Source organism: Pelophylax lessonae, assembly GCF_965119305.1.
Source record: "Pelophylax lessonae genome assembly, chromosome: 5".
Classification (NCBI taxonomy): domain Eukaryota; kingdom Metazoa; phylum Chordata; class Amphibia; order Anura; family Ranidae; genus Pelophylax; species Pelophylax lessonae.
The window spans coordinates 391,419,772-391,433,681 of NC_138772.1; the positions used below are offsets into that span (position 1 = coordinate 391,419,772).

The following is a 13,910-nucleotide window of genomic DNA, read 5'->3' on the forward strand; positions in this document are numbered from 1 at the left end:
CAGGAGCGGGAGCGCGCCCCCTAGCTGCCACCAGGCGACCGACGTGTACCTACGTCGGTTTGCCTGGGAGAGCCACACTGCCGCAGTATATATGTGGTAAGCGGTCGGCAAGTGGATAATGTCTAAACCACATGGCAACAAAAGTGAGTACACCCCTTAAAATGTCCAAAATGTACCCAAATAGCCATTTTCCCTCCCCAGTGTCATGTGACTCGTTAGTGTTACAAGGTCTCAGGTGTGAATGGGGAGCAGGTGTGTTACATTTGGTGTTATCACTCTCTCATACTGGTCACTGGAAGTTCAACATGGCACCTCATGGCAAAGAACTCTCTGAGGATCTGAAAAAAAGAATTGCTGCTCTACATAAAGATGGCCTAGGCTATAAGAAGATTGCCAAGACCCAAAAACTGAGCTGCAGCACGGTGACCAAGACCATATAGCTGTTTAACAGAACAGGTTCCACTCAGAACTTGCCTCACTATTGTCGACCAAAGGAGTTGAGTGCACATGCGTAGCGTCATATCCAGAGGTTGTCTTTGGGAAATAGATGCATGAGTGCTGCCAGCATTGCTGCAGAGGTTGAAGGGGTGGGGGGTCAGTCAGTGCTCAGCCCATACACCACATACTGCATCAAATTGGTCTGCATGGCTAAAGTCCCAGAAGGAAGCCTCTTCTAAAGATGATGTACAAGAATGCCCGCAAACAGTTTGCTGAAGACAAGCAAACTAAGGACATGAATTACTGGAACTATGTCCTGTGGTCTGATGAGACCAAGATAAACTTATTTGGTTCAGATGGTGTCAAGCGTGTGTGGCGGCAACCAGGTGAGGAGTACAAAGACATGTGTGTCTTGTCTACAACAAAGCATGGTGGTGGGAGTGTCATGATCTGGGGCTGCATGAGTGCTACCGGCACTGAGGAGCTACAGTTCATTGCAGGAACCATGAATGCCAACATGTACTGTGACATACTGAAGCAGAGCATGATCCCCTCCCTTCGGAAACTGGGCCGCAGGGCAGTATTCCAACATGATAATGATCCCAAACACACCTCCAAGATGACCACTGCCTTGCTAAAAAAGCTGAGGGTAAAGGTAATGGATTGGCCAAGCATGTCTCCAGACCTAAACCCTATTGAGCATCTGTGAGGCATCCTCAAATAGAAGTTGGAGGAGCGCAAAGTCTCTAACATCCACCAGCTCAGTGATTTTGTCATGGAGGAATGGAAGAGGACTCCAGTGGCAACCTGTGAAGCTCTGGTGAACTTCATGCCCAAGAGGGTTAAGGCAGTGCTGGAAAATAATGGTGGCCACACAAAATATTGACACTTTGGGCCCAATTTGAACATTTTGACTTAGAGGTGTACTCACTTTTGTTGCCAGCGGCTTAGACATTAATGGCTGTGTATTGAGTTATTTTGAGGGGCCAGCAAATTTACACTGTTATACAAGCTGTACACTTACTACTTTACATTGTAGCAAAGTATAATTTGTTCAGTGTTGTCACATGAAAAGATATAATAAAATATTTACAAAAATGTGAGGGGTGTACTCACTTTTGTGAGATATTATATATACATATATATATATATATATATATATATATATATATATATATATACATACATATACATATATATATGCACCTACTAAAATGTATGGATGTACTATATATATATATATATATATATATATATATATATATATATATATACATATACATATATATATATATACGTTATATATATACGTGTATATATATATATATCCATACGTTTTAGTAGGTGCATTTTTGTCAGGGTTTATTTTATTACATTGGCAAGCATCATATTTAGCTGTTGCAGTAAAGTAACAAAAAAGCTAATGAGTTTATCTGATAAGAGAGTGAAAGTCGTAGCAATCACACTGCTCCTGCTGGTGAAACACATTGGACTAGGCTTGTGATGTCATTTTTGTTCTTAGGAATGCACACTAGCACCCCATGTGAGCAGGTGGAGCAATGCACCTAATAGTATACAGGCTAGTTGTTCCGTGTGCCAGGAGAGGCATCACAGCATGTGAGTGTTATAATTTTATGATCTTATTACTTTTAATAAACATTATTATATAATATGAGTTCTTACTGTCTTTTTTGACATTCAAGCAGAATATGCAGAATATGATCTGCTGTAAATCCAAGGGTATTCAGAGGTGCTATGTTAGTAGTAATAGTACTACTGACAAAAGGGGAATAGCACAAAGAAACACTTGGTTTCTTTGTCACTTTACACGGTGTGCTTAATTTAAACAAGGGCATTTTTTTTTTTTTAATAAATGCAGTATCTTTTTCCTGTGCAATGGGGATTATTGGTTGTTTTAAAGGCATTTTGATATTATTTAAAGCTCTAGTAATGCTTACTTAAAAAAAAAAAAAAGAATACAGCTCTGGAAAAAGAAAATCTTTTTTGGAATTTATATTGACACGTTATAATTGAATTGTCAATGTTGGGACATATTAGTGAAGGTGACATTCACAGAACATTCACTGCAGGTGAACCTTCCCGGTGAATGTGTTTTAATATACAGTTCACGACCAGTAAATGTTTCATTCACTGACTTATAAATCTGCCCCTGTGTTTTAACACAACATAGTGTTGACTATTATCTATATCTTAATCATTGTTACAGAATTTCAAATGAACATTCTCCAAAGCTCCAGATCCGTAGCCACAGTTACTTGAGAGCAGTGAGTGAAGTTTCTATCAACAGGAGCATGGACACTCTAGACCCATCAAGCCTTCTAGCATCTCCAAAATTTCGCTCTAGAAATGAGAGCTATATGAGAGCCATGAGCACAATCAGTCAGGTAAGTTATTCCATTGCCTTTGTTCCCTTGCTCTCATTGGTTGTTTAATAATCGGATGAAATGGAAAATTGAGCAATTTGTTGAGTCAGTTAAGCTAAGATGTATTTATTTATTTATTAAATCAATTGTTTAGTGCTAACGATTTAGGCAGCACTGTATAGTCCCTACCATCAGGGAGCTTACACGTGTATACATACATCCACATCTTACATACATGCACACACATACTAGGGCCAATTTAGAAAGGAGCCAATTAATCTGCCAGCATGTCTTTGGGTTTCCAGGAAACTTGAGTGCCTGAAGGGAACCCAATTATGAACAGGGAGAACATGAAACCTCCATGCAGACAGTGTCCTGTGTTTTCCACTTAGAATACGAAAACAATATAAATATAAAGTAGGACTTCATTTACCATAGAGGCACTTATAGGTAGAACAAACGAGCAACACCAAACCACAGTATTTACAGAACTGTTTTCTGGTAGGACAATGGGGCAACACCAAGCCTTAGCATTTACAGAACTGTTTTCTGGTAGGAACATGGGGCAACACCAAGCATCAACATTTACAGAACTGTTTTCTGGTAGGACAATGGGGCAACACCAAGCCTCAGCATTTACAGAACTGTTTTCTGGTAGGACAATGGGGCAACACCAAACCTCAGCATTTACAGAACTGTTTTCTGGTAGTACAATGGGGCAACACCAAGCCTCAACATTTACAGAACTGTTTTCTGGTAGGACAATGGGGCAACACCAAGCCTCAGCATTTACAGAACTGTTTTCTGGTAGGACAATGGGGCAACACCAAACCTCAGCATTTACAGAACTGTTTTCTGGTAGTACAATGGGGAAACACCAAGCCTTAGCATTTACAGAACTGTTTTCTGGTAGGACAATGGGGCAACACCAAGCCTCAGCATTTACAGAACTGTTTTCTGGTAGGTCAATGGGGCAACACCAAACCTCAGCATTTACAGAACTGTTTTCTGGTAGGACAATGGGGAAACACCAAGCATCAGCATTTACAGAGCTGTTTTCTGGTAGTACAATGGGGCAGCACTAAACCTCAGCATTTACAGAACTGTTTTCTGGTAGGACAATTGGGAAACACCAAGCCTTAGCATTTACAGAACTGTTTTCTGGTAGGACAATGGGGAAACACCAAGCCTTAGCATTTACAGAACTGTTTTCTGGTAGGACAATGGGGAAACACCAAGCCTTAACATTTATAGAACTGTTTTCTGGTCGGATAAGGGGGCAACACTAAGCCTCAGCATTTACATAACTGTTTTTTTAAATTTTATTTTACTTTTCTGGCCACTTCTGGACATTTATTACTCTATTTATTGTAGCCCTCATTAACCATAAGCATATTGATGCACCCCAGTATAGAAATAATACAAGCTTTATATAAGAAAAGATGGCTAACATATGTAGCACCCTCCTAGGTAGGTGGTAGTGAGAGAGTATGGTTTTTTGCTCTGTCTGCCTATCAGAGGAGCAGCAGGCAAATCTATATTGCTTTCTGTCTAGTAGAGAGCAGGATCTGTTAGTGAGGTCTGCTTAGTGTGCTCATTATGTGATTCATTGAGTCTAGACAGTGTTTCACACTGGTCCAAAAAGGAGGCATGTTGGACAGTGGGAGAAAACCTGACCAATGGATACATAGGCTTTGATACAGTCCTGGTGATTGGCAGGGACCGTCTGTCTTGGTGCATTCTGGGATACTGTATAAAAGCCATCAGCACATGTGCTGCGGGGTCTTTGGCTGGTGAGCAGAGTCCCAGAGGGAGGGTGGCAGCTGTCTCCTCCTCTGTAGCAGTGGCACGTGGCATCAGGAGGTCGTCCTGAGGGCCAGAGAAATGGAGCTGAACACAGAGAGACTGAGGGGGAGACACTGGAAAAACAGTATCGTGAGTACAGGGGATCGTTTTAAGGGGCCTGACCTGAGGGGGGCCACCCCGTAGTAGGACGGTCAGTGGACAGGTGTCAGTGGTCAAGAAAGAGGATACTAGGAGAGTGTCCTGAAGATATCTTTAGTTCATCAAGTCATCTGGAAAGAGACTTAATCCTAAATCCACCTTAGTAGCAAGGTGGATGAACAACCTGGCTGTATCAACAGATAGATGCCTTCCAAACTTTGTGCATAGTTAATCTGGAGTATCCGACTATTCCCTTCTCCCATCCCTAATTTATAAAATAAGCACAAAACAACAACATACCCCTGGACTAATTATTGACTGAGCCAAGAAGTAAAGTAATATACTGTGAATGTCAAGGTTGATAATGGTAACCCAGGGGGACCCGAAAGTGTGAAAACCCAGCAGTCCTGGTGGAATTCTGCATATATACCCAGGTAAATATAGTTGTTTATAGAGATACTTCCAGATGAATGTTGTATCATAGTCATGTTGCAGGGGCCCCTGAGAATGAAGCAGCATCTGTTTTTGTGTTGGAGACCTAAACACAAGATCAGCAGTGATAAGGAGACCCTCCAGTCATTACCCAACCAGTCTGGAATGCAGTCCTAGTCATCTGTCACTGTGCATGTGAGACAGTAATAGGACAGATATACTCTGTCATGTGGATTCAGCAATACACTCAAGAAGCAATGGGCAGCTGCAGTTAAATTATTATAACATTGAAATACTTTCATAATTGTCTCTTCTGATCTGATATTAGTAGCATGGACAGGACATGTGGCTGAGAGCTTCTCTCTTCACTTCCTCCATCCAGGATCATTTCCCAGTAGTATCAGAAGACTTGCTGTACACCCATGGCCAAAAGTTTTGAGAATGACACAAATATTAATTTTCACAGTTTCAAGTGCTTCAGTGTTTTTAGATCTTTTTGTCAGATGTTACTATGGTATACTGAAGTATAATTACAAGCATTTCATAAGTGTCAAAGGCTGTTATTGACAATTACATTCATTTTTTTCAAAGAGTCAATGTTTGCAGTGTTGACCCTTCTTTTTCAAGACCTCTGCATATTGCCCTGTCATGCTGCCAATTATTTTCTGGGCCACATCCTGAATGATGGCAGCCCATTCTTGCATAATCAATGCTTGCAGTTTGTCATGATTTGTGGGAGGTTTTTTGCTCACCCACCTCTTGAGGATTGACCACATGTTCTCAAAGGGTCTGGGGAGTTTCCTGGCCAGGAGCCTAAAATTACAATTTCTTTCCCCAAGCCACTTAGTTATCACCTTTGCCTTATGGCAAGGTGCTCCATCATGCTGAAAAATGCAAAAATTGTGAGTGAGCCCACTCCCTTGGCTGAGAAGCAAACCCCCCACATGAAGGGTCTCAGAATGCTTTATCGTTGGCACAACACAGGACTGATGGTAGCGCTCACCTTTTCTTCTCTGGACAAGGTTTTTTTCAGAATCAGAGGAAATAATTTTACCCAATTCCTCAGCAGTCCAATCCCTGTACCTTTTGCAGAATATCAGTCTGTCTCTGATGTTTTTCCTGGTGAGAAGTGGCTTCTTTGCTGCCCTTCTTGACACCAGGCCATCCTTCAAAAGTATTTGCCTCACTGTGTGTGCAAATGCACTCACACCTGCCTGCTACCATTCCTGAGCAAGCTCTGTACTGGTGGTGCCCCGATCCTGCAGCTCCACTGTAGGAGATGGTCTTGGTGCTTGATGGACTTTCTTGGGTGCCATGAAGCCTTCTTCACAAATGCAGTGGAAATGTTTTTTATTGGATAAAGTTTATTTTCATGGCAAAGAGGGACTTTGTAATTAATTGCAATTCATCTGATATGCAGAATGTCTACATAACATTCTGGAGTAAATGCAATCTGCCTTTATAAAAACGGAGGCAGCAGACTTTGTGAAAATTAATATTTGTGTCATTCCCCAAACTTTTGTCCACGGCTGTAGTTCAGGAAATGTGAAGCCATATCTCTTTTCTCTCTGGCATGTTGGTATGTACAGTTAAAACGTAACTGTGAATATAAGGCAAACCACATGCTTTCTCAGAAAGCATATCCAAACATTAGTTTTTACTAAACTAATACCATGACTCAAAGGACGGAGCTTGTACAAAAGTGAAATGTCAATCAGGTGTGTCTACTAGCTTAGTATGATGTCTAAACATAGCAGTGACATGATTGCCCAACCAACAAGAGCAACTATAGCAACAAAGCAAAGTTCTTCCAGGAATGTTTCAGCCGCTAGTTATCAGTACAACATACTTGATCCTAAAATACATAAACACATTCAAGTTGCACTGATTAGTTACTAAATTATAAATTGAGAACATTAAATGAATGAATGAATGAGGTTGACCACAGTTGTTGTTTTCTGGTGTCTGAAAAATAGTGTACAGTATATTTTACATGAAACCATTAATGCCACAATATATTTTATTCCAATCATCAGAGTTCCTAATACTGACATGCATGTTTTTTTTTTAAATGTGTACCTAATGTTGGTGTTTCCTTATTAACAGGTTAGTGAAATGGAAGTCAATGGTCAGTTTGAATCTGTCTGCGAATCTGTTTTTAGTGAACTAGAATCTCAGGCAGTAGAGGCTTTGGATCTTCCCATGCCTGGTTGCTTTCGAATGAGAAGCCACAGCTATGTTAGAGCAATCGAGAAAGGATGTTCTCAAGACGATGATAGTATAATACTCAGACCATCATCACCTCCACGCACAACTACTACAGTACGGACAATCCAGAGCAGCACTGGTTAGTACCATTATACTTCATTCACTATAAGTCACTTTCTGGATAAAAACCAACAACATCACATAGCTTCAATTAAGAATCAAAGTCAGCTTTGATTCTTTATAATGTCCATGTCACATAAAGGAAAATCTCCATCAAACTATGCATCTGTAAAGAAGAAAGAGAATATTTGCCTCACTCCCTGTGCCTTTGAACACGGCTTAGCTAAAGCGAAATCCCTGGCAGATTTTTCTTCTAAGGCCAAGATTGCTGTGAGTGTCAATGTCCTGTGTCCCCTGCTGCACTCACTGGTTCCTCCCACTGATCTCCACCTTATTCCTCTGTTCTGTAGTGATGTAGGGGATGACAGAAGGAACCACTGAGTACTGGGGGGCACATGAGATCGAAACTTATGGATTGTCAACTTAAGAAGAAATTGAAGCTGGGGCTTCTTTTCTACGAAGCAGTGTTTAGGGACACTAGTGGCAGGAGAAGTAAGTATTCTCTTTCTTCTATACCAATAGATGGTTTATTGGGAATTTTCTGTAATGTGAACAGTTCATTTTTAAGTGGAGCTGTTAACAAAGTGTACAAATTATTCAATAGGGCACCATTCCTGTCAATAGTTTGCATGTCCAACATTTGTCCACATGTCTTTAGATTTTTTTATGTATTTTGTTTTATAAATGAAAGCTTTGCTCTTTCTGTATTTTATATACTCCTACTTAATGGTTAAAAAAAATGGAAAAAAGGAGAAGTTGAGATCTTGCCAATTGTGACCGGCCAATTTTCAACTTTAATGCTTTCTTGGAATAAAACATGGAATCTGATCACTATGGGCAAGTTCTTAATTTTTTGTGTTCTTTCTCCTTTTATATAAACAGGTATCATTTTGAAGAACTAAAGGATTCTGCTTGGTGTGTAATTCAATGTATGCGGTTATCTGTATATTTTGTCTGGCCAACTCATACCTTTGTCAGTGATTTACAGAGGGTCTCATTGTTGGGCTAGGCAAATACACACTGTGTGAATGTGTGTGTGTGTGTGTGTGTGTGTGTATGTATAGTGCAGAGCTGACTTGATAAAGGGCATGCTTGAAAAGGGTGTCTCATTTCTATAAAGCATATGAATTAGCACACCTGGGCCACAACCTGTGGACAGTTTAGTATACCTGGTGGATACTAATGAGGATATTTTTGGTTGCTCGCTCAACATACCATCATGCAAAGGATTAGTAAATGATTCTGCTGACCTCCATGAGAATTAAATATATATATATATATATATATATATATATATATATATATATATTAATATATATATACACAGTATATATACACACACACACACACATTTTTTAAATTCTTACTGGACCTCAGTTGCTATTGAAATTATTGGCTGTGTGCTTGGAGATCCTGTTCTTAGTGTTTTTGCTATTGTATGTATGCATTTTTATACATTTTATTAGCTTACATTTTTGCAGTGTTATGGAAAACTCTGGTAAAATATGAATTATTTGATGCCAGTTTCTGTTTGATAAAGTGAAGTTATTATACATGCTGTTGTGTCGGCCATTATTAATTTCTCATAGAATTATAATGTGCTACCATATATGTTTATATGTAAACAAAGATTGCAACAATCAACAACATAGCCTGCCACCTATCTAATAAAAACTCTTTTTTCTTTACAAAAAAGGAATTATTCAACATGCAATCTATTGTAACGTACAGTGGGGAAAATAATTATTTGATCCCATGCAGAGTTTGTAAGTTTGCCCACTTACAAAGAAATGAAGAGTCTATCGTTTTTATCATAGGTGTATTTTAAATGATAGAGACAGAATATCTACCAAAATTCCAGAAAAAAACACATGATACAAATGTAATAAATTGAGTTGCAGTTCAGTGAGTAAAATAAGTATTTTATCCCCAAGCAAAACATGACTTAGTACTTGGTGGAGAAACCCTTGTTGACAAGCACAGAAGTAAGACGTTTCTTATCGTTAGTGACCAGGTTTGCACACATCTCAGGAAGGATTTTGGCCCACTCATCTTCACAGATCTTTTCTAAATCCTTAAGGTTTCTTGGCTGTTGCTTGGCAAGTTGAAGTTTCAGCTCCCTCCATAAATTTTCCATAGGGTTAAGGTCTGGAGACTGGCTAGGCCACTCCATGACCTTAATGTGCTTCTTCTTGATCCACTCCTTTGTTGCCTTGGTGATATGTTTTGGGTCATTTTTATGCTGGAAGATCCATCCATGACCCATTTTCAGTGTTCTGAGAGAAGAAGGTTCTCATCCAGATTTTACAATATATGGCCCCGTCCATTGGCCCCTCAATGCAGCATAGTCAATCCATACCTTTATCAGAGAAACAGCCTCAAAGCATAATGTTTCCACCTCCATGCTTGACTGTAGGGATGGTGTTCTTAGGGTCATAGTCAGCATTTATTTTCCTCCAAACACGGCAAATCCCCCTCCTAAGGAAGGCACATGTACAGTCATGCCAATGAACATCTGAATGATTCAGAGAAGGTTTGGGAGAAAGTGCTGTGGTCAGATGAGACCAAAATTGAGCTCCTTGGCATTAACTTGACTCACTGTGTTTGGAGTAAGAAAAATGCTGACTATGAGCTTAAGAACACAATTTTCTGCTTTAAAACATTTCCAATAAAATGTTTTAGAAAAATCTAATTTCATAAAGTTAGGCCAATATGTATTCTGCCACATATTTTTGGTAAAAAAAAATCCCCGTAAGTGTATATTGATTTGGTTTGCATAAAAGTTATAGCGTCTAAAAACTACATATGTATATATATTTAAATTTTTTATTTTTTTTACAAGTAATGGCGGTGATCAGCGTCTTATAGTGGGACTGTGATAGTATGGCAGGCAATCTGACACTATCTGACATTTTTGACACTTTGTGGGAACCAGTGACACTAATACAGTGATCAGTGCTAAAAATATGCACTATCACTGTACTAATGACACTGGCTAGAAAGGGGTCAACATCTAGGGCAATCAAGGGGTTAAATGTACAGTATCTCACAAAAGTGACTACACCCCTCACATTTTTGGAAATATTTTATTATATCTTTTCACGTGACAACACTGAAGAAATGACACTTTGCTACAATGTAAAGTAGTGAGTGTACAGCGTGTATAACAGTGTAAAGTTGCTGTCCCCTTAAAATAACTCAACACACAGCCATTAATGTCTAAACCGCTGGCAATGTCCAAATTGGGCTCAATTTTAACAATTTTCCATCCCCGGCGTCATGTGACTCGTTAGTGTTACAAGGTCTCAGGTGTGAATGGGAAGCAGGTGTGTTAAATTTGGTGTTATCTAATTTTCTCATACTGGTCACTGGAAATTCAACATGGCACCTCATGGCAAAGAACTCTCTGGGGATTTGAAAAAATAATCGTTGCTCTACAGAAAGATGGCCTATGCTATAAGAAGATTGCCAAGACTGTGAAACTGAGCTGCAGCACAGCGGGCAAGATCATACAGCAGTTTAACAGGACAGGTTCCACTCAGAACATGCTTTACCATTATCAACCAAAGGAGTGCTCAGCATCATATCCAGAGGTTGTCTTTGGGAAATAGACGTATGAGTGCTGGCAGCATTGCTGCAGAGGTTGAAGGGCTGGGGGGTCAGCCTGTCAGTGCTCAAACAATACACCACACACTGCATCCAATTGGTCTGCATGGCTGTCGTCCCAGAAGGAAGCCTCTTCTAAATATGATGCACAAGAAAGCAAACAGTTTGCTGAAGACAAGCAGACTAAGGACATGAATTACTGGAACCATGTCCTGTGGTCTGATGAGACCAAGATAAAATTATTTGGTTTAGATGGCGTCAAGCGTGTGTGGCGGCAACCAGGTGAGGAGTACAAAGACAAGTGTGTTTTGCCTACAGTCAAGCATGGGGATGGGAGTGTCATGGTCTGGGGCTGCATGAGTGCTGCCGCACTGGGGAGCTACAGTTCATTGAGGGAACCATGAATGCCAACATGTACTGTGACATACTGAAGCAAATCATGATCCTCTCCATTTGAAGACTGGGACCCAGGGCAGCATTCCAACATAATGATCCCAACCACACCTCCAAGAGCACCACTGCCTTGCTAAAGAAGCTGAGGGTAAAGGTGATGGACTGGCCAAGCATGTCTCCAGACCAAAACCCTATTGAGCATCTGTGGGGCATCCTCAAACGGAATGTGGTGGAGCACAAGGTCTTTAACATCCACCAGCTCCGTGATGTCATCATGGAGGAGTGGAAGAGGACTCCAATGGCAACCTGTGAAGCTCTGGTGAACTCCATGCCCAAGAGGGTTAAGACAGTGCTGGAAAATAATGGTGGCCACACAAAATATTGACACTTTGGGCCCAATTTGGAAATGTTCACTTAGGGGTGTACTCACTTTTGTTGCCAGCGTTTTAGACATTGATGTGTTTTGTGTTGTGTTGTGTTGTTAGGTGTGTTGAGTTAATTTGAGGGGACAGCAAATTTACACTGTTATACAAGCTGTACACTCACTAATTTACATTGTAGCAAAGTGCAATTTCTTCAGTGTTGTCACATGAAAAGATATAATAAAATATTTACAAAAATGAGAGGGGTGTACTCACTTTTGTGAGATACTGTATGCCTAACAGTGCTTGGTGCAATCACTGTGGGGTGTTCTTACTAAGGGATGTGCCGCTTTTTATTCCCTGCTTTGCAGGCAAACAAAAACTGCCGCATCCCCGCTGACAGGACAGAGCTCTATCCTGTCATCCTCTTCGCCGATCAGCAGGTCCCGGCTGTTAAACATTGGTTGCTGATAGGCTTGTGCTGTGACTAATCATGACACAGCCAGCACGGTGGTTGCACATGCGCGTCCCCTACCTGGAAGTCCAAGATCATGTACTAAATACATGATCCACAGCAGGAGAGCCACTGTACTCCTACGTGAGGCAGTCAGCAAGCGGTTAAAGTAGAACTAAAGGCAAACATCTTTTTTCCATTTTGGATAGAGTAAGGGAGGGTTATAGCCCCTGTCTGTTTTTTGTGCCATTTGTATCCCTTAGGGGAGATTTCCCCTCACTTCCTGTCCAATATTCAAAACAGGAAGTGAGAGGAAATCCCTCCAAAGATAGGAATTCCTGGTTGTCATCAGTGTCACCAGGTCTAGCATCCCCATTGGAAGATTTCCCCTCTTACTATTTTGGTGACAACCCAAAATTTGAAATTTTCTTTCACTTTCACTTTTGGGGATTATGGTAAATAGGGCAAATAAGAGGATGAATCTTCCTAATGGGGAAACAGACAGCAAAGAAAACTTGACATGCGTTTTCTAATCCTTCTCTACTCTGTCCAAAACTAGAAAAACTTTTTGCCTTAAGTTATACTTTAAAATATAAAAGTTGCATGTAAAAAAAACTGTTCTCATTCCATGAAGAAATTCCAAAAATTTGATAGATTTAATTTAGCTCATGGACTAGCCAATGTGGTAACAAAGAACTCCATCCCTCACAGTTGCAGTTTTTTTTTTTAAAGCTTAACTGCATCACCATCTACTGGTGAAATCTGGTAATCAGTGTTAATTTCGTCGACTAAAACCGACTAAAACGTTTTCGTCGACTAACACAATTCAGATGACTAAAATACGACTAAAACTAAAATGGCATTTTAGTCTTAAGACTAAAATACGACTAAAACTAAAATGGCATTTTAGTCAAAAGACTATAACTAAAACTAAATCGAAATTTGCTGCCAAAAATTAACACTGGTGCATGCTCAAAGCATAAATAATAACATATTCGATTTTTCACTCCAGGACCAGCAGTAGTATATAATGAGTTTGGAAATTGTAGAGAAATGCTTAAATAATGCATTACAAATTACAATTGAACTACACCCATTTGATTATAGATGACTAAAATGAGTTTTAGTCGACTAAAATGTAGGGCGTTTTAGTCGACTAAATACGACTAAAACGATAACACTTGCAGAAGACTAAAATAGGACTAAAACTAAAATGCCATTTTAGTCCTAAGACTAAGACTAAAACTAAATTGAAATTTGCTGCCAAAATTAACACTGCTGGTAATGATGTGTGCACCATTGCTCTTATAGGTTTAGACTTTGGTCGACAAACTGCAAGACCAAGAAAAGTTTCCTTTCAAGGACGATGTTAGAGGAGAAGTCCGTGTGATACTACACTATAATGGTCATACAGTGAGGACTTTATTTAAAGTCTTACTAAACCCAGAACAGTAAAATTAGTCTGTATATGCAGTGAAGCATGCTTGTTATACTCACTGTGGAACCTAAGGGAATAATCCTCCACATTGTGTAAAAAGGCTGTTTGATCCTGTCTTTTTTCTGATACTC

General features: G+C 39.9%; 1 protein-coding gene across 5 annotated transcripts in view; it reads left to right on the plus strand.

The window, feature by feature from the left end:
* Positions 1-13,910, plus strand: part of DLGAP1 (DLG associated protein 1) — an 876,465-nt gene that overhangs the window by 614,401 nt on the left and 248,154 nt on the right. For all 5 annotated transcript variants that reach the window (XM_082258776.1, XM_082258777.1, XM_082258774.1 and 2 more), the window contains 2 exons: positions 2,666-2,843; positions 7,305-7,545. In XM_082258776.1, the coding sequence (XP_082114902.1) occupies positions 2,666-2,843; positions 7,305-7,545 (419 nt within the window). The remainder of the gene's footprint in view (positions 1-2,665; positions 2,844-7,304; positions 7,546-13,910) is intronic.